The 21,520-nt window shown below is 41.2% G+C and overlaps 1 protein-coding gene across 5 annotated transcripts in view; it reads right to left on the reverse strand.

Moving 5' to 3' along the window:
- Nucleotides 1–21,520, reverse strand: part of OXR1 (oxidation resistance 1) — a 465,986-nt gene that overhangs the window by 122,017 nt on the left and 322,449 nt on the right. For all 5 annotated transcript variants that reach the window (XM_054017343.1, XM_054017342.1, XM_054017340.1 and 2 more), the window contains one exon: nucleotides 20,872–20,954. In XM_054017343.1, coding sequence (XP_053873318.1) covers nucleotides 20,872–20,954 — 83 coding nt within the window. The remainder of the gene's footprint in view (nucleotides 1–20,871; nucleotides 20,955–21,520) is intronic.

Below are 21,520 nucleotides of genomic sequence, written 5' to 3' on the forward strand. Positions count from 1 at the left end.
CATTTTTTCAAGCCAGCGACTTCAAAAATAAGGAAAGAGTAGGGTGATAGAAAGGGATAATGATAATGAAACCTCACCAAGGGGGAACACCTCCAAATAAAATCTTTTAGTTTCTGAGAGACATCAGTAGATTAATATAATTACTATTACAGGAAACAGATTTCAGTTTGATACACAAATTCCTATCATGACAGAGAGTTATAAAACAAAAAGTGTATGCATTAAGAGACAGCTGATGACAGACTGTTACCAAATGTTTGTACAGTAGAACCTCAGAGTTATGAACACCTCAGGAATGGAGGCTGTTCGTAACTTTGAAATGTTTGTAACTCTGAAGAAAACATTATGGCTGTTCTTTCAAAAGTTTACAGCTGAACATTGATTAATACAGCTTTGAAACTTTACTATGCAAAAAAAAAAATACTGCTTTTAACCATCTTAATTTAAATGGAAACAAGCATACAGTTTCCTTACCTTTTTTTTTTTTTTTTATTAAAGTTTTCCCTTTTTTGTTAAGTAGTTTAGGTATAACAGTACACTACTATATTTCTTTCTTTGTCTCTGCTGCAGCCTGATTGCGTACTTCCGGCTCTAAATGAGGTGTAGGGTTGACCGGTCAGTTCATAACTCTGAGGTTCTACTGCATTCTTCTTGTAAACTCTAATTCCTTTTGTAGGGAAACTACTACCTACATTTAAAAGGGCTATGCCTTAAATGAGCAAAGGAAATCCAGAAGGTTCTAGAATTCCTTCAGGTGTGGCACCAAGAGTAAACTGATCTGAGTTCTAATTTTTTTTTTTTTTTAAAAGCATTCTTATAGAGGATGGGATGAAAAGCTGAAAACAGGAATTTGTAACCCCCCCCCCCCCCCCACCAGCTCCCCGCTCCCCTAAGTTCCCTGTGCAGCAGCCGCCAAGCAGGCTATCAATTGCTGGGCAATTCAGCTGCCCCTCCCCCAGCTGCCATGTGCTGCTCCTGCCCTCTGCCTTGGAGCCTCCTGCTTGCTGTGGGGGGGGGGGGGGGGGAGAAGAGGGGTGCTAATGTCAGGGTGTTCCCCCCCCCGCTCCTACCTCCCCCCCTTCTGTACCTTATCTCCCCAGAGACGTAGTTATACTGACCTAGGGTTACCATATTTCAGCAAGCAAAAAAGAGGACGGGAGGAGCCCCGCCCTAGCCCCGCCCCTCCCACTTCCCACCCCCCTCAGAACCCCCAACCCTCCCCCCGCTCCTTGTCCCCTGACTGCCCCCTCCTGAGACCCTACCCCCTACTGGCCCCCTAGGACCCTACCCCCTACCTGTCCCTTGACTGTCCCAACCCTTATCCACACCCCCAGAGCCCTGGGACTCCCACGCCCCATCCAACCACTCCCGACCCCTCTACTCCCTATCCCCTGACTGCTTCGATCCCTCTCCCCACCCCTGCCCCGACAGCCCCCCCCCCAGAACTCCCAACCTCCCCCCCCCCCTTGTCCCCTGGCCACCCCTCCTGGGACCCCAGCTCTTAACTGCCCTCCAGAACCCCACCCCCTACCTAAGCCTCCCTGTTCCTTGTCCCCTAACTGCCCCCTCCTGAGACCCCCCCACCCTAAACTGCCCCCCCCGGGCCCTACCCCCTACCTGTACCCTGACTGTCCAAAACCTTATCCACACACACCCCAGAAAGCCCCCATCCAAACTCCCAAACCCCCCCCCCTTGACTGCCCCCTCCAGAACCTCCCTGCCCCTTCTCCGACCCCCTGGCCCCCTTACCCTGCCGCTCAGACCAGCGTGATGGGAAGGAGGAGCAGGGGGAGGAGCTCCAGACTGCCGGCTGGTGATCTGCGAATGCAGGGAGGGAGTGCTCTCAGCTGCAGGGGAGAGGAGAGGGAAGCGGAGAAGGGGCTCTCTCTGGCTGTCAGAGCCCCATGTAAGTGGCACCATCCGGCCGGTTGCCCTGCCAGCCGCGCGCACTCTGCATATTGGGGGGGGGGGCGTAGTCCGGACATTTATCCCCCCGGATGCTATTTTTAACTCTAAAAGCCGGACATGTCCAGGGGAATCCGGACGAAAGGTAACTATACTGACCTAACCCCCTCTGTACACAGCACTACACTGGCAGGAGAACTTCTCCTGTTGACATAGTTGCCATCTCTCATGAAGGTGGATTATAAACGCTGATGGGAGAGCTCTCTCCCAGCATAGGGCATCTTCATTAAAACACTACAGTGGCGCAACTGCACCAGTGCAGATGTACCAATGCAACGTTTTAAGTGTAAACTTGTCCTTTTTGAGTCTTTTTTTTTTTTAAATCTCTCTAGCAGCTTGCTTGTAAAGATAGACAGGATGAGCTGTGGAGTGCTTGCTGTCTAAGCAGAATTGCAGGGGGTGAGTGTGGGGTGCTCACTTCAGGCTTTTTACTTTTCGCATCCTTATTTTCATATAGGGAAAACACACCTCTTTTACGCTTGTTTAGATTTAAATTGGTTGCTGTCATGCTTTCATTGGCTCCAAGTCTTTCAGGTTGGCTTAGGTGATACTTTCAGCTCCTCAGCAAGCTATTCATTTAATGAACATGCAATATTTTTAAATTGTCTTTGTTCTTGTTCTGGTAGGAAAAATCCAAATTAAAAAAAAAATTAAAAATCTTTTAAAAGTATTCAGTCCTCTGAGTTATTCTTTCAATTTTATTATTTTGACAGGAAATGAAATTCTGTCTTCAGAAATTCAAAGCACTCGTTACTTATATAAAAATTTTTAGTTCTCAAAACAGTCTTTTACAATTAAGTAACTTATAGAAAGTGTTTAGCTTGACTTGTTGCTTTTATATGACAATTTTTGGAAGGATGATTTTTCTCATCTTCTTGACAGGGTTGAGAGTTGTTTGAGCACTGCCGGTAATTAACTCTCCATTGATATAAATGTACTTAAATGGCTTCTTACATTAATAATTACTATCAAATGATCTTGCTATATTTGTACATAACACATTTTACTATTCATATGTCAGTTATATGAAGGCTTGCATTTAGATACAAAATATTTACAAATATTTATATTAAAAGAAGCTTATGGCATTTTAAGCACTTGAGAAACAAAGTTTTAATGTTTAAGTGGAAACAAGTTAGAAGTAACCAGTATCTTCTCTAAAAGACTTCCTACCCCATAAATGTTCTTCAGAATAGATGGAAGGAGGGAGGACTGCATGTTTACAAAAAAATCAAATTCAGTAAGGACAGGTCTAGAATTTTGAGTGGGTTTAAACTCAGATTTTTCTTTGAAAAGAAAAGGAAAGTGTTTTGGTGTCAGTCCACTTTCCTTCTAGATGTGTTGCTCTGATAACACAACCCTGCATTCTCCTTCACAAATCAGATTACTTCCAAACAAACAAAAAAGAAAAAAGTGTTCATGTGACTTGCATGCCTGAACTTTGCTCGTCTTTGGGAGATAAAAAATTGCAGAGTTTCTGCTTCTATTAGCTTTTACTATTTTGTAACAATTAGCTAAATGTGTATTGTTATATTTTCAAGTATCCTGGCTATAACTCTTGTAGCTATATCTTAATATTCAATAAAGGTGCAAACAAATTTGTAACAACTTAATAAAATTTTCACTTTTTTTCTTAATATGTTTGCATCAACAGTGAGGTCTTTCTTCCATTGATCCCATTCATTTTCGAACAACAGGAAGCCGATGGAAGAATATTAGGGTCAAAATCTATGTATATGTTTATAAAATGAGTGGCAAAACTTCAGAATTCATGCAGACATCTCTAGTGTTCGTCTATTGTAGACTTTATTCAAATTTAACACCTCAGACGATGGACGGAATTTTGACTGACTGCAAGTTAGGATATAAAAGCTGTAGTCAGATTAAATTGTTCATAGATTTCAAGGGCAAGAGGGACCGTTGTGATCATCTAGTCTGACTTCCAGTACAACACAGGCCATTAAACTTCCCTAAAACAAATAGATCTTTAGAAAAAAAAAAAATCCAATCTTGATTTTAAAATAGCCACTGGTGAAGAATTCACCATGGCACTGGGTAAGTTGTTCCAATGGCTAATTACTCTCACTATTAAAAATGCACACCTTATTTCCAGTCTGAATTTGTCTAGCTTCAACTTCCAGCCATTGAATCATGTTATACCTTTCTCTGCTAGATTGAAGAGCTCATTATTAAATATTTGTTCCCCATTTAGATACTTAGCAATTGCAATCAAGTCACCCCTTAACCTTCTCTTTATTAAGCTAAATAGATAGACTCAAGGAATTCAGTCACTATAAGGCATGTTTTCTTATCCTTAATCCTTTAATTTTTTTTTGTGGCTCTTCTCTGAACATTCTCCCATTTAACATTCTTCTTGAACTGCTGACACGAGAACTGGACTCCGTATTCCATCAGCAGATGCATCACTGCCAAATACAGAAATAAAATATCCTCTACTCCTGCTTGAAATGTTCCTATTTATGCATTAGCCCTTTTCACCAGTCTCACAGTAGAAACTCCTGTTCAGCTGACTGTACACCACAATCCCCAAATCTTTTCCAGGATCACTTATTCTTAGTATAGACCCCCCCCTCCCCCATCATGTAAGTTTGACCTGCATTCTTTGTTCCTAATGTATACATTTACATTGAACTGATTAAAATGCATATTCTTTGCTTGTGTTCAGCTTCCCAATCAACCCAGATTGCACTGGAACAGTGATCTGTCCTCTTCATTATTTACCGCAATGTGTCATCAGCAAACTATCAGTGATAACTATCGTTTCTGCCATTTCATCAATAAAAATGTTAAATAGCATAGGGCCAAGAGCTGAGTGCTGCAAGACTTATTTGGGGGGGGGGGGGGAAGCCAACATTAAAAATCCAACAGGCTCCTCAGCCAGCTCTTTTAGAACTCTTGGATGCAAGTTATCTAGACAGGATTTGAAGGGGGGGGGGAAAAAGTATCAATTTTAGTAGCTGCTGTTTAATATCCTCCTGAAATACTAGTGGAATGGAATGAGTGTTGTCATATATAACACCTGCCCTCCCCCCAAATATAGAACAAATATTTATTGAATATTTCTTCCTTTTATGTATTACTAATGATCATTCTACAATTTCCATCTAGTAATGGACTGATGCCATTGTCAGGATTATTTTTGTTCCTAATCACCTTAAACTCCTCCTTCCTTATTGTTCTTAACTCTGCTGGTGACTGACTTTTCCTTGTGTCCCTTTGCTTCCCTTATCAATTTTCTACAATCCCTAGCTTCTGATTCATGTTCATTACTGTCAACATATAGTTTCTTCCATTTGTAACTTAAAAAAAAAAAAGTCAGCTGCCTTCACTGCTCCTCTAAATCAGGTAATTAAAAAAAAAAAATCTATGTGGTCTCCTTCCTCAATTGTAGCTTTTTGGGCATCTAGTAAATTGTTCTTAAATGATTCCCAATTATCATTCACATTTTTCTGATTAAATTCTTCCTCCCAGGTGATTTGCTTCAACTGTTTTCAGCTGTATGAAACTGACCCTTTTAAAGCACCAATATATAAAAATAATTGGTCTGAATTTTATTCTGTTTGCACATTATAAATGTGATCAAGTCATAATCACTTGTACATAAGTTACCATTATTTTTTTATTTTGGTGATCAGTTCCTCTTTAGCTGGAAAGATGAGGTCTAATATAGCCTTCTCCCATGTTGAATGCAACACTTAGTTAGGAAGTTGTCATCTATAACATTTGAAATTACAAGAATGTTTTAGTACTGGTAGCAGGAGACCTCCAGCATATCTCACTTAAACTGGAGTCCCCCATGATCTCACAGCTATTTTTCTTACACATTACAACCAGGTGTGTAAGGAAATAGTCATCCTATTCCGCAAATATGCTTTGGTGGTCTGTAGCAGACACCAGTATCAAATCTTGTGCTTTATCTGTTAAGTCATTGATCAATAAGTACTCAAGATTATTTTCTTCTGAGTTATCAGTAACTCAGAAACAGGTAATGCCATTTTTGACATTCCCCATCCCTTTTTGGGCACTCGGTCCTTTCTAAATAGGTTAAAGCCATTGATTTTAACATTCCTGTCATGGGAATCATCCCACCAAGTATCATTAATATCACCCAGATCACAGCATTTTGAGGCCATTATTAAAGTACATTAGAAGGAATACATTTAATGACAAAAACAGCTGGAATCCCACAAAGATCTATTCAGGGACAAGCATTATCTTTAACTAATTCATTCGTTAACAATTGAGTGACAACAGCGAACACAGGTTGACAATGCAGAAATAATCTCCAAATTATTCTTGTATATGAAGGAGCAGTACACTGAGAAAAAATACTGATAGTCTTAGAGGGTCACGGTCTAATAATAATAATAATTAGAATTGTTTCTTTACAGCATTGCAAATATCACTTCAGTTTGCTTTTCACTCTACTTGGATAATGGAAAAAGATTGGTCATCTTAATCTTTGATTTCGGTTATGAAATAGTAGAATGGTCAGCCTTACAAACACACACACACACACACACACACTTTTCAACCAAAAGTAATATTTCTGTTCTTAACTTTAAAAAACAAACAAAAACAAAAAAACAAAAACAAAACCTCAAAAGAAATAATCCATAATCTAAAATTTAGAAACTACTTGTTTGAGCATCCCTTTAAATGGTGTAGTATAAATGAAACAGGTGATAAATATTGATCAAGGAAACAGGGAACATTTCAGAGCAAGGCAGCTGGTAGAAACAGGAATAAAATCAAATAACTTCAGAGGACAAGGACAGCACATACTGTAACACAAACAAATTCAAACATTTGACTATTGCTTCTTCCATGGTGGGCACATGGAAACTAATTAGAAGAATCTTCAACGGGTGTCGCAGATACTCAGCTCCGCAGTAGTAGCTGAGTCTTGAGGGAGTAAGAAAATTCAGACAACTGCAGCCATAATTTAAATTAATGGGTCTCAAATATCAGAGAGAGCAAGAGCAAGAGCATGTGCATGTGCATTTCTCCATATATTATATATAAGAAAGAGAAAGGAGTTGTTGTAAAAAAAGTCTTGTGCATTAGTTGGTTTCACCCCTCTTCCTCCCAGTCAATATGGATTCCACTGATTATCCTAATTTTGTAAACTGTGCTGTATTTTAATGGTTTCTGGAGCAACCTAAATGTCTTGGCAGGGTAAAACAAATTTTGTAAGCAGTACTGGACATAGGAAGAAGAAAATATGGCTTTCCAGGAAGGAGTGGGTTTGTGAGGTTTAATTAAATTATCTTTTGCTACAATAAGTAACTGGAAGATTCTTTCAGGCAGATCATAAGGGTGAATAGAAAAGGCAGCTTTGAAGGAAGTTCTCCTTCCGCAGCTCCATGTTCTCCCTTGCACCTGGTAATTTCTATCCCAGGGGACTGGAAGAAACTGGCATTACTAGTAAAATTTCACTAAGTACTATTAGCAGAGTGGCTTTTCTTTAGAAAAGATAGTTAGTTTATCCACATATTTCCCATTTCTGGTTTTTTAAACACTCAAGGTCAAAGGTGGAAGCTTCAGGGATGATTTTTGATGTATCTGAGAACACATCACAATCATATGCTCTTAAACCGCAATTTTGGATGCCAAAGTATTTCTTTACTTTAGAAAGAAGTCACTTCCACATTAGCCTAGCATGTGAACACAATTAAGGGTATGTCTATCCTATAAACTGAAATCAACATATGTTCAGTTCAGCAGAACAGTGAAATTCACAAGAATGTATCAGTGTCTACAGGGACACTGCATTGCTCTAACTACACAAAATAAGCTTATGCCTCTCGTGGAGGTGGAGTTATTATGCCGGTGCAGTAGGACACATACGTCAGCAGAAGCAAGGCTGTAGTGTGTACACTGACATAATAGGTCGTCACAAGAAGCTAATTATCTAGATGCTTTCCTGTATAGGTTTTCTGCCATGTGCAAACTTTGTTATTTTGTAAACAACTGCTCAACTGACATTTGGAAACTTCTAGAGTCATGTATCCAAGAACGCACATTGTAATATTTCAATATTCCATGGTGATGTAGACATTTTTGTCTGTGTTTACGCAAAAGTAAAGAATTCCATTATTCCAAATGTCACTTTTTAATTACTATTACAAAACCAAATACCAAAGAGGAACATAACAAGAGCAAGGCATTTATTGTTCATTACAGACATGGCAGTAAGTTGACAGTCAAGTCAGAAAGTAAAGTGTTATATCCAGAGCTCTACACACTTTCATTAAAATTCATTATGTAAAGTTGTTTTGGCTTTCATCTAACTTAAAGTTCATACACACAATAGAACTCAATTGTTAGTTGCTAAACTGGATAAACTTGTACCATTAGTCAACTTCTCTGATTTAAGACGAGCAAAGAAGAAGTGCACTCTATTTAAACTGCAGGGGTAATTCAATTTTCATGCAAAGTACCACCATAATCTAACATCTATTTCCAACACACAGCAATATTTCACTATAAGCCAGTCCTGAGCAGGCCAATTGTTCCAAAACATTTTGGAGTTATCAAAGATTTTCAGTGAGCAAGTTTGACTTCTTTTCACCACCCTTTTTATATCCAAGTTCCTAAACACACAATTAAAACAGAAGTACATTTGATAAAACTATAAAACAAATTAAGGACCACTCAGACTGGTCTACAACACAGACTATTAACAAGCAAACATGGAGCTCTGCTTCCTCTCTTCTGAGAAGGTTGTGTTTTCATTTTAATTAAAACAAAAAGCAAAAAACCACACCCCGAAAAGCTCTTCTAGCTTTCCTATCTATTAGTCACCAGACCAGCTCCATTTCAGCTGTGTGAATGTATTGGGCCTTATTCTCCACTGACTTGCACCTTGTGTAGTTGCTTATATCTATCCAAGCAAGTGTAAAGTTCTAATCTGGTAGCATTTTAGACTCACTTTGCATAGATGCAATTACAAAAGATGCAAGTCAGTGGAGAACCAAGCCACAAAACACGGAGTTATTTACCTTCCAGCTGGTGGTCAGATGGAGCACATGAACTATTAGATGCTCTTCTCCTCTCTTCCTCCCTCCAAAACATAAAAAACTGTACTCGGCAGAAGCCACATTCTCTCAACCTACTCACGTGGGGAGAGTGCAGGGGGAAAAGGAAGAAAACAAAAACAAAAGCCCATTCACCACAAAAGGAGTAAGGCTAGCTGCCAGTGCACAGTCCTGCACTTGGTATTTTCCATACCATGCAACTACTGAGGGTAGCCACAGGTGAAACTTGTCAAAAGAGAGGCACTACTGGCCACTTCATTGCTTGACATGTCTTTGAATACCAGTTTTTCCTCACAATGAGGATTTCCTAAGGGTACTGATTTTAGTTAAGTCCATCAAGTGAGCTATCAGAGTGGAGGACCCAGGCACAAGTTTTCTGCAACTACTGGCAAACCATTTTCAGTACAGTAACTCCTCACTTAACGTAGTTATGTTCCTGAAAAATGCAACTTTAAGTGAAACGATGTTAAACGAATCCAATTTTCCCATAAGATTTAAGGTAAATGCAGGGGGTTAGGTTCCAAGGAAATTTTTTGGGGGCACACAAAAGGCATTATATACTGTACAGTACTGTACTGTGGTTGGGAAGTGCCCCTGGCTTACCTCACACAAGCACAGCCCGCTGCAGGCAAGGACGCTAGGAAGCACCTTCGCAGCAGCTTCCCCTGAGAAGAACAGGTGCCGACTTTGCCAGGGGATGCTCCAGGCCTGCCTCTTACCATCCCCGCTCCACTCCCGGCCCACCTCTACCCACCCCCATGCCACCTACTATCCGGAGCACATCGCATCTCCGCTCCTCCTCTCCCTGCCCCCCAAAAGTCCTAAGCACCACTAAACAGTTGGTTTGTTGGTGCTTAGGACTTTCTGGGAGGGAGGGGCAGGAGCAGAGACGTGGCACTTCCCCGCTCCTCCCCCTCCCCTCCCAGAAAGTCCTAAGCGCCGACAAACAGCTGTTTGGCAGCGGGGGAAGCGCTGGGAGGACGGGGAAGTAGGCGGAGAAGAGGAACTTGTGCAATGCTCCCTTGTAAAGTCGCTGCTCTTCCACAGACTCTTACAAGCAGTGGACAAAGCAGGTAGCCAAACGACATTTTAAACGAGCATGTTCCCTAATTGAGCAACGACATAACTTTGAAACAACATTAAGTGGGAGGACGTTAAGTGAGGAGTTACTGTAGTTATGATCAAAGGTTTTACTTAAACCTTACAGGCAAGCTACTTGTCCATTACAAGGGACTTATCAAATAGTTAGTTTGCTCTTTCACTCCTACATTTGGCTAGACAGGACATCAAAATGAGTGTGTGCCAAAGACTAGACTTTAAGACCCACAAGGATTAAGACAAGGGTCCACAGACACTCAAGAGTAGGGCCTCTTTAAGCTATTGAGAGTTTACAGTCATCTGTGATGCTGAGCCAGTGAGGGTTAAGTAACCAGCAGGCTGGATGACTTAAAAGCAACCCATAAGGACAGATTAGAAGAACACTGAAACAGTAAACAGGGACATTCGTTGTAGATAGCTAGCAAAGCCATGTTAAATAGACTTGAATCCTTGACATGTAGGCCTGTATCAGTAGAGAATTAAGAATAGATACTGATTATATTTGTCAGTGCTCACCTATATCTTGTTAGAAGTTTAAAAATGTGATTTAATTAGCTTGTAGATGCTAAACAGTCTATGGATACAGAGATCAAAAGTGGATATTATCATTTAGATGGGACTTGTGGTGTAATATTATTGTTTTCATTTCTCTTTGAAGTTTGTAATAAACTACCTGTGAACTAGTTAATGGTTAATTCCCTTGCACTAATGAATGCAACTAGTTACCTTGTATGCCTAGGAAATAGATTAGCTTCAAAGCAACAATATACATAACTCCTCTTCAGCCCAGGAGGGCCTGCTGAGACCACTGCTGAACTTCAGCTATAAAGAAAGTTTGAGGCCTGATCCTTGCTATCTCAGATATGCTTAAACTTTGACAGGGAAAGTAGAAGCCCACAAGACTGAGGTCTCCAGGTTATTCTGGATCCACTTTGAAAATTCTCATGGAAGAATTTGAGCAAGCTCTCCGCACATGGACCGCTGACTGGACTATAACCTTTTAAATTGATTCCAGAAAGATTTTTGCAAAATCAGCAGCTTCACCATCTGCTATGAAATTGACCTAAGAACTCTATTCATATCTGCATGTATAATGATCTTTAACCACAGCAACTCTTCTTTTCTATTAATAAATCTTAGATTTAGTTAATAGGGATTGGCTTTAAGTGTGTACTTGGGTAAGAGCTGAAATATTCACTGACCTGGTGGGTAATATGCCCGATCTTTTGGGATTGGTAAAATTTATATATGGTGAATAAGGTTGTTAGTAACCCACACTATATTAGACTTGGCTGTCTCAGGCTAGGTCTACACTACCCGCCTGAATCGGCGGGTAGAAATCGACCTCTCGGGGATCGATTTGTCGCGTCCCAATGGGACGCGACAATCGATCCCCGAATCGACGCTCTTACTCCACCAGCGGAGGTGGGAGTAAGCGCCATCGACAGGAAGCCGCAGAGGTTGATTTTGCCGCCGTCCCTACAGCGGGGTAAGTCTGCTGCGATACGTCCAATTCAGCTACGCTATTCACGTAGCTGAATTTGCGTATCTTAAATTGACCCCCCCCGTAGTGTAGATGTAGCCATAGTGTGAGCCAAAGGCTGCATTGCAGGGGTCTCACTCAATTTACTTTAAGGCCAGTGCCAGTCCTCAAATCCTCCCACAGAGCCAATGTCACTCATGCTACCCAGAACCTGTCCCCCCAAAACTCTGCCCCCCACCTGCTTAAGGCTCTGGGATGGAATTTGGGTGGGGGTCTGGGGTGCAGGCTCTGGGAGGCAGTAGAGGAGGTACTTATACTAGTATATTTAAAACTGCTACCTAAACAAGCCTCCTTTGGAGCCTCCATGACAGACTAGCAAAAATCCCTACAAAACAAAAATATTGGCTTATTAGTCCTTTGGTCCTAGCCCCTTCTCCTGATTCTCTCCCCCAAAATAAGCTAGCCACCATGCACAGAATCAGCCAAACAAAAATTCTTTCCAAATGCACTTAAATGTCCAAAATATGGTTAAAGCAGCAAAGAGCCCCATGGCACCTTATAGACTAGCCTGACTCACTCTTGCTTGCATATTTATACCTGCCTCTGGAAATTGCCACTATATGCATCCGACGAAGTGGGTATTCACCCATGAAAGCTCACGTTCCAATACGTCTGTTAATCTATAAGGTGCCATAGGACTCTCTGCTGCTTTTACAGATCCAGACTAACATGGCTACCCCTCTGATATATGATAAAAGCAACCATATTTTGTCAAGTATCAGGCATCATTCTAATATGTCAAAGCTCTTTATTATATGCTGCAACCTAAACACAAATCACATGAGAATAAATGCATTAAAAATTGAGGCTCTCAGATATTACAGTAGTGGGAGCCATATACGTAAGATATTATTAGTATGGAAATGCTATTCAAAAGCATACTGAATGATCTCTGTGGTTTTAGTGCTGCTACCTACTAGAAGTAGTATGCAGTATTGTCGTAGCCATGTTAGTCCCAGGGTATTAGAGAGACAAGGTGACCTGAAAGAAGAGCTCTGTCTCTCTAACCAGCAGAAATGGTCCAATAAAAAGGTATCACCTCACCCACCTTGTCTCTCTACTAGAAGTAGTACAGTCTATTAAGCAACAGAACCCAGAACATAGTTTCAGAAAATTTTACAGAGCAATATATCAGGTTTGAGAGAGAATTGGGTAGGAACAGCCACTGCAATTGGGAGTTTTCAAGCAGATGATACATCCTTTTATGTTTCTCAGATGACTGATATTTAGAAAAGGAGAGAAATTCTACAATTAAAGAATCTGATATTTACAATAGTAGTGATTTCTGATGAGCCAGATTTCTTTGTATCATGCAAAGCCAATTATCTAGCCAAGACAGTAGTACAGGCTTGGCTAACACAGGACCCCAGTATCATATCTCCTGGCACTGCCTTGTGAATTCACAGATGCAGGGAGAGTTTTTCCAAGTTGATGCTAATTACCAGAAGAAAGGGCAAAAGAGTCCAAAAGTTGTATGCTTTGAGATTTGACCCAGAAAGACTAATTATTGTTATGAATTGTTGCGGTTTTTAGAATCAAATACACAGACTATGCATATGTGAACAATATAGCTCAGGTGATCTTCAGTGGGATTCTGCCTGTTCCTAGAGAAGGGTAACAAAGGTCTGACAAGATTATGACGATCAACAGATGGCTCAGGCAGTGGTACTATAAGGAGGGCTTTGGGATGTATGGCCATTGGGAGGCATTCATGGACAGAGGACCGTTCTCTCAGGATGGACTTCACGTGAATAGGGAGGGAAATAGACTTCTAGGATGCAGGCTGGTACAACTGATTAAGAGAGCTTTAAACTAGGAATTTGGGGGAGATGTCCAGGTAATCTCCATGCTGGATTTTAAACACTGAGAGGGAAGAAAACAAAGTAAGAAAGGATACTACTGTGGGTAGGAGAATGGACATAAGGAGGAAGGGTAGTGTAGATACCAGTCTAATAGGCGATACTGGCAGTAGAATGTCTGGGCCTAATCGGGTAAAGAAATTGAGCAAAGCCAAACAGCAAATATTAAGATGTTTGTACACCAATGCGAGGAGCCTAGGTAACAAAATGGAGGAACTAGAGTTACTGGTGCAGGAGGTGAAACCAGATATTATAGGGATAACAGAAACATGGTGGAATAGTAGTCATGACTGGAGTACAGGTAGCGAAGGGCATGTGCTGTTTAGGAAAGACAGAAATAAAGGCAAAAGTGATGGAGTAGCATTGTATATCAACGATGAGGTAGACTGTAAAGAAATAAGAAGTGATGGAATGGATAAGACCGAGTCTGTCTGGGTAAAAATCACATTGGGGAAGAAAGCTACTAGAGTCTCCCTTGGGATATTCCTTGCGGTGTGCTATAGATCACCGGGATCCGATTTGGCTATGGATAGAGACCTCTAATGTTTTTAATGAAGTAAATACTAATGGGAATTGTGTGCTCATGGGAGACTAACTTCCCAGATATAGACTGGAGGACAAGTGCTAGGAATACTAATAGGGCTCAGATTTTCCTGGATGTGATAGTTGATGGATTCCTTCACCAAGTAGTTGCTGAACCAACAAGAGGGGATGCCATTTTAGATTTGGTTTTGGTGAGTAGTGGGGACAACCTTGGTTTGAGCGATCATAAGCTAGCTAATTCAGTTCAAACTAAAGGGAAGGATAAACAAAAATAGATCTGTGACTAGGGTTTTTGATTTCAAAAGGGCTAACTTTAAACTTTAAAAAATTAAGGAAATTAGTTAGGGAAGTGGATTGGACTGAAGAACTTGTGAAGCTAAAGGTGGAGGAGGCCTGGAATTACTTCAAGTCAAAGTTGCAGAAACTATCAGAAGGCTGCATCCCAAGAAAGGGGGAAAAATTCATAGGCAGGAGTTGTAGACCAAACTGGATGAGCAAGGATCTCAGAGAGGTGATTAAGAAAAAGGAAGCCTACAAGGAGTGGAAGATGGGAGGAATCAGCAAGGAAAGCGACCTTATTGAGGTCAGAACATGTAGGGATAAAGTGAGAAAGGCCAAAAGCCTCGTAGAGTTGGACCTGCAAAGGGAATTAAAACCAATAGTAAAAGGTTAATAATAAATGGAGATATACCTATCTCATAGAACTGGAAGGGACTCTGAAAGGTCATTGAGTCCAGCTCCTGCCTTCACTAGCAGGACCAAGTACTGATTTTGCCCCAGATCCCCAAGTGGCCCCTTCAAGATTGAACTCACAACCCTGGGTTTAGCAGGCCAATGCTCAAACCACTGAGCTATCCCTCTCCTATATATAGCCATATAAATAAGAAGAAAACAAAGTAAGAAGACATAGGCCCGCTAAACACTGAGGATGGAGTGGAGGTTAAGGATAATCTAGGCATGGCCCAAGATCTAAACAAATACTTTGCCTCAGTCTTTAACGAGACTAATGAGGAGCTTAGAGATAATGGTAGGATGACAAATGGGAATGAGGATATGGAGGTAGATATTACCACATCCGAAGTAGAAGCCAAAACTCTACCAGCTTAATGGGGCTAAATCGGGGGGCCCAAATAATCTTCATCCAAGAACATTAAAGGAACTGGCACATGAAATTGCAAATCCATTAGCAAGAATTTTTAATTAATCTGTAAACTCAGGGGTTGTACCGTATGACTGGAGAATTGCTAACAGTTCCTATTTTTAAGGAAAAGAAAAAAAAATGTGATCTGGGTACTACAAGTCTGTTAGTTTAACATCTGTAGTATGCAAAGTCTTGGAAAAAATTTTGAAGGAGAACGTAGTAAAGGACATTGAGGTCAATGGTAATTGGGACAAAATGAAACATGGTTTTACAAAAAGATAGATCATGCCAAGCCAACCTGATCTTCTTTGAGAAGGTAACAGATCTTTTAGATCAGTGGTCTCCAAACTTTTTTGATCACGCACCCCTATCAGTAAAAAAATTTGAGCACGCACCCCCTGTCGCGCAGTCTCTACCATTTTTGCTGAAGTTTATAAAAAAAAAAGCTGGCGGGGGGGTAAGGGGGGGAGGAGAAGCACTCCTCCTGCCACGCACCCCCAAGGATCCTCTTGCGCACCCTACTTGGGAGACCACTGTTTTAGACAAAGGAAACGCAGTAGATCCAATTTACCTCGATTTCAGTAAGGCATCTGATACAGTTCCACATGGGGAATTATTAGCTAAATTGGAAAAGATGGGGATCAATATGAAAATTGAAAGGTGGATAAGGAACTGGTTAAAGGGGAGACTACAATAGGTCATGCTGAAAGGTGAACTGTCAGGCTGGAGGGAGGTTACTAGTGGAGTTCCTCAGGGATCGGTTTTGGGACCAATCTTTTTATTACTGACCTTGGCACAGAAAGTGGGAGTGTGCTAATAAAGTTTGTGGATGACACAAAGCTGGGAGGTATCGCCAATACAGAGAAGGACCAGGATATCATACAGGAAGATCTGTATGACCTAGTAAACTGGAGTAATAGTAACAGGATGAAATTTAATAGTGAAAAGTGCAAGGTCATGCATTTAGGGATTAACAACAAGAATTTTTGTTATAAGCTGGGGTCGCATGAGCGGAGGAGAAGGACTGTGGAGTATTGGTTGATCACAGGATGACTATGAGCTGCCAATGTGATATGGCCGTGAAAAAAGCTAATGCGGTCTTGGGATGCATCAGGCGAGGTATTTCCAGTAGAGATAAGGAGGTGTTAGTACCGTTATACAAGGCACTGCTGAGACCTCATCTGGAATAATGTCTGCAGTTCTGGTCTCCCATGTTTAAGAAGGATGAATTCAAACTGGAACTGGTATTGAGAAGGGCTAGTAGGATGACCCGAGGAATGGAAAACCTGTCTTATGAAAGGAGACTCAAAGAGCTTGGCTTGTTTAGCCGAACCAAAAGGCGGCGGAGGGGAGATATGATTGCTCTCTATAAATATATCAGAGGGATAAATACCAGGGAGGGAGAGGAATTATTTAAGCTCTGTATCAATGTGGACACAAGAACAAATGGATATAAACTGGCCATCAGGAAGTTTAGACTTGAAATTAGATGAAGGTTTCTAACCATCAAAGGAATGAAGTTCTGGAACAGCCTTCCAAGGGGAGCAGTGGGGGCAAAAGACTGAGCTTGATAAGTTTATGGAGGGGATGGTATGCTGGGATAACCTAATTTTGGCAATTAATTGATCTTTGACTATTAGCGGTAAATATGCCCAATGGCCTGCGATGGGATGTTAGATGGGGTGGGATCTGAGTTACTACAGAGAATTCTTTCCTGGGTGTCTGGCTGGTGAGTCTTGCCCACATGCTCAGGGTTTAGCTGATCGCCATATTTGGGGTCGGGAAGGAATTTTCCTCCAGGACAAATTGGCAGAGGCCCTGGGGGTTTTTCACCTTACTCTGCAGCTTGGGGCAAGGGTCACTTGCTGGAGGATTATCTGCACCTTGAAGTCTTTAAACCACGATTTGAGTACTTCAATAGCCCAGACATAGGTTAGGGGTTTGATATAGGAGTGGGTGGGTGCGATTCTGTGGCCTGCGTTGTGCAGGAGGGCAGACTAGACAATCATAATGGTCCCTTCTGACCTTAAAGTCTATGATTCTAAAGTCTAGGATACCATCTCATTATGTGAGTTTTACAGAATATAAACTAAGTATTTCCCTATTGTAAACAATCTGCAGCTGGAAGAAATTATAGGGCCCAAATGTCCCCAAAAAGATGTAAAATAGCATGTAGCAAACTAGATTATGGATACCACTTTTTTTGAGGGTGGGGAGTGAGGATGGGGTTATGAAGGTATGAGAGATAGTATTCTTCAGGGCTGAGAGGCCTGCAGTTGACTAATTAGCCCCACCCACTGCACCTGTGAAAAAGACAGGTAACTTAATTGGCTCATCCGCATAAAAGGTGGAGAAGGACATGGGAGAGGAGGCGGCAATACCAGCCAGAGGCTGGAGCAACTGCTAGGAGGAGCAACTCCAAGAGACAGATGGACAGAAGGGAGACTGGGAAAAATCCTATTAGCACAAAGGGCTCTGAGGTAAGAGCCAGGAACTTTGGTTGATAAACTCATGGGGTAAGGGATAGATTTGGGGGAAAGGAACATAACCTGTACAGGCTTTGTGGGGAAAGGCTGTGAAGCTCTGATCCTGTTTTCATTAAGAAGGCTTGAAATAAAACCCACAGTAATTAACTGGTCCGGAGACTACCCTACCTGGATTCTGTGATAGGGCCCCAGACAGGATTTCCTCAGGAAGGGAGCTAGCTCCGCAGGCATCAGCCTGGGTCCAGTTGGAAGAGGGAGCTATAAAGTAGGCCCAATCCTTCACACAGATATAGAAAAGAGGGAAGCAATCAGAAATCTAAGTGTATTTCAATCTGTGCAATATGAACTTACGTGTGTTACTGCAGTGGTAGCAGGTCATCATGGTCCCATCTGTGATGCAGAACCCCAAATCCTATTGTATGTGTTGAATACACAGGCCGCAGAGCCCTATAATTCAATGTGTGCACATGGAGTGGTGGCATGGTAACTTATGATAGCTTGCAGTAACATGTACACACATTATTGCAAGCTATCATAAGCCTGATGCAACAGAACACGTGTGTGACAGTGTACCCCATAAGGCTTTATGGGGAGGGGGTGCTTATAAATGTACGTATGACATAACTGGAATATGTTTTGTGCTGCCTGTGCCATGTAACATATCTCCGTAAGGGTTATGGTCTACTATATCTATTCATCCTATTTGTACATATATATCATTTTCTACTCGAGGTTAAGAATATGGGCTGTATGCTTGCCTGATTTCTAAGTAAGCTTTGTGAGGCATTTGGTCAGCTTCTTTGGGAAGGAATTTGCCAGGTTAAGTACCTGATCAGGAGACACTTAGGGAACAATGCATCTTGGAATGCTCCAATCCACATGAGAAGTCTTCCTGGAGACATGCAAGATGCCATGTGGACAATGGCGTTGGCCTGCAAAGTCTGAGTCACGCAGGGGCATGTGACTTGCCCAGGTGACTCCAAAACTCCATCTTGGAGCTGGGCTTTGCATAGGAGGGAGGTCTCCACCCACAAGAGAGAGTCTACTTAAACCTGTGGGAGACCCCTCCATTTGGTCTTCAGCTGGCTAAAGAAGGAGCCTCTCCACCCCCCCCCCCCCCCAGGGATACTGGAAGGAGACTGAAACAAAGGACAGTAACTACAGGGGGCGTGAGTGATTGCTGGACCCAGGCTAAAAGGAGCTTAGCCTGTAAAAGAGAGCACTCTGGAACTGGTGAGGAAATTATCTGTATTTAGTTTGATTAGGCATAGATTTGCGCATTTTATTTTATTTTGCTTGGTGACTTACTTTGTTCTGTCTGTTACTACTTTGAACCACTCAAATCCTACTGTCTGTATTTAATAAAATCACTTTTTATTTAGTAATTTACTCAGAGTATGTATTAATACCTGGGGGAGCAAACAACTGTGCATATCTCTCTATCAGTGTTATAGAGGGCGAACAATTTATGAGTTTGCCCTGCATAAGCTTTATGCAGGGTAAAACGGATTTATCTGGGTTTAGACCCCATTGGGAGTTGGGCATCTGAGTGCTAAAGACAAGCACGCTACTGCGAGCTGTTTTCAGGTAAACTTGCAGCTTTGGGACAAGTGATTCGGACCCTGGGTCTGTGTCTGGAGCCAGACGGGAGTGTCTGGCTCAGCAAGACAGGGTGCTGGAGTCCTGAGCTGGCAGGGAAAACAGGAGCAGGGGTAGTCTTTGCACATCGGGTGGCAGCTCCCAAGGGGGTTTCTGTGATCCAACCCGTCACAACGTGGACAGAAAAATTTCACCAAGGAGACCACTTCATGACTAAACCAATATTGAACCCTTAAGCAAATCAAAATACAAGTGCTGCAGATGCACAAATGAGATCCCTTTAATGGAAGACACATTATGTGAACAATATTCCTTCACTAAATCAAGTGGTAAGTACCATTGGAGATGATATCTACAACGCATAATCTTGTAATTTGTTACTGCAAACAAAAAACAACAACTCTCAAGCCACACAAGTTTCAAACTCAATTATAGCATACAACTCCTCTCCCCTCCCCCCCCCCATAAACTTTCTCAGCTATTGCAATACAGAACCGTGTGCTTACTTGGCACAAAAATAGTTATTTCTAGAATACATCTATTTGATTAACTATTTTACAGAATAGCGTGTTACGCTTTCCTATTTTGTTTCACCATACATGTCAGAGTAGCTGAATATATACAGTGTAAGAAGTTTTGTTTTCTGTGTAAACCAGACTAAAAAGTTAGCTTGGAACTAATCTCAAGAACCCACTCCCTCAACTCCTCCCACAATATTTCTTGAAGGTAAGGTAATCCATATTAGTAGATAAGAAAAAAGTGACAAAGTTAGCTCCTGTATAAAGCCATAATTTTCTTTACTAGACCTCTTTATATCCTATTCTTTGCAGAGGAAAATATTTATTTTTATTTCATCACAAAGCTTCAAAACTGTTCAGGAGCTACTTGACTGATTTTCCAACATGTTAATTGAAAATTTATATGCAGTAATTATATAGCCTAAAACACAACACAAGACAGATACTTCTCACTTCAGTTTCCCCTAGTAACCAGAAACGTGAAAAACTGACTGCAGCAGTTTGAGGGTCATTTCAAGAACATAACAGTCAGAGAAAGGCTCCATTTTCAGATACTGATGGGAATATACACATTTTCAGATACTTCTGAGTACAGCTCTGTTAGGTCTAGATCAATGGAAATTAGTAGGAGAATGCTGGAAAGGTACCACCAAGACAGACCTAACCCTATTTTTATTATTTCTCCTGAATTCAGTGGATTGTTAATGATGCTGAAAGCTTTAGAATTCGTAAGTGATTTTATAGTTCGTTATTTACTGTAAATTGAATAATTAGCCTTCAAGAGATAATTCTATTGATTGACATTTATTCAACTATTAATTTAACTTGCATAGAAAACTAAAGTTTCACTTTTGCAGTATGCTTCATATCCCTGCTGGAAAACATTAAGAATACTAGCTACTTAATTCCTAATAAGGTAATCAACTATCAGAAGTAAAGTACGGACTGAAGAGAACAAAGGCAATCAAAGCAATTTTGTTTACATTACGTATCAAAAACTTCAAGTCTACACACATTCTATGCAAAAGCAATATTTAAACAGCCAAGCAGCAACTTACTGTATATTCAATAGTCCCTTTAGGCTTCTGAAAAGACATTCGTCGCCCATCTTTCTTGTCTGGGTTCTTCTTCTGGCCACTATCTGAAAAAAATTGAGGCAAGGAGCGTGTTAAATTCATTTTCCTTGCTCACAGTACTGTCACAGGCTGCTGATTACAGCCCCGTGGGCAGACATCTAATTCTGCTTGCTCCTTGTGACTCTCGACTCTCTAACAGACAGATAGCTGCTGGAATAGGGACTTCACTCCCCTGCTATGCTTTAAGGATCTGACCAATATAAACTACTGAGACAACTGGGAATCCGTTAACTACTAAGTACCTGCTACCATCCAGAATGCTATTAATGCAGGAAAGACTAAAATGATTGATCTCCCTCATCAGGCAAGGACATATCAATTGCACAAGCAATGCTTCTAAAGATCATCTTTAATTGGTTCTATGTTGCACAGGGTCTGTCATTACTGTCTGCTCCAGACACTGTTTACAGCTTCTGGAGACTAGATGCAATTAAAAGTTACAGCTTTTAAAGTGAACAAAATGTATTTTAAAGAATACACAGTGGTTTATAGATAAGTATTTATCTCAAACAAGTTTTACATATTAACAAAACTCTAGAAGACTTCTCTTCTCCATATATGTTAGCTAGAA

This window comes from Malaclemys terrapin, chromosome 2 (genome assembly GCF_027887155.1).
Source record: "Malaclemys terrapin pileata isolate rMalTer1 chromosome 2, rMalTer1.hap1, whole genome shotgun sequence".
Classification (NCBI taxonomy): Eukaryota; Metazoa; Chordata; order Testudines; family Emydidae; genus Malaclemys; species Malaclemys terrapin.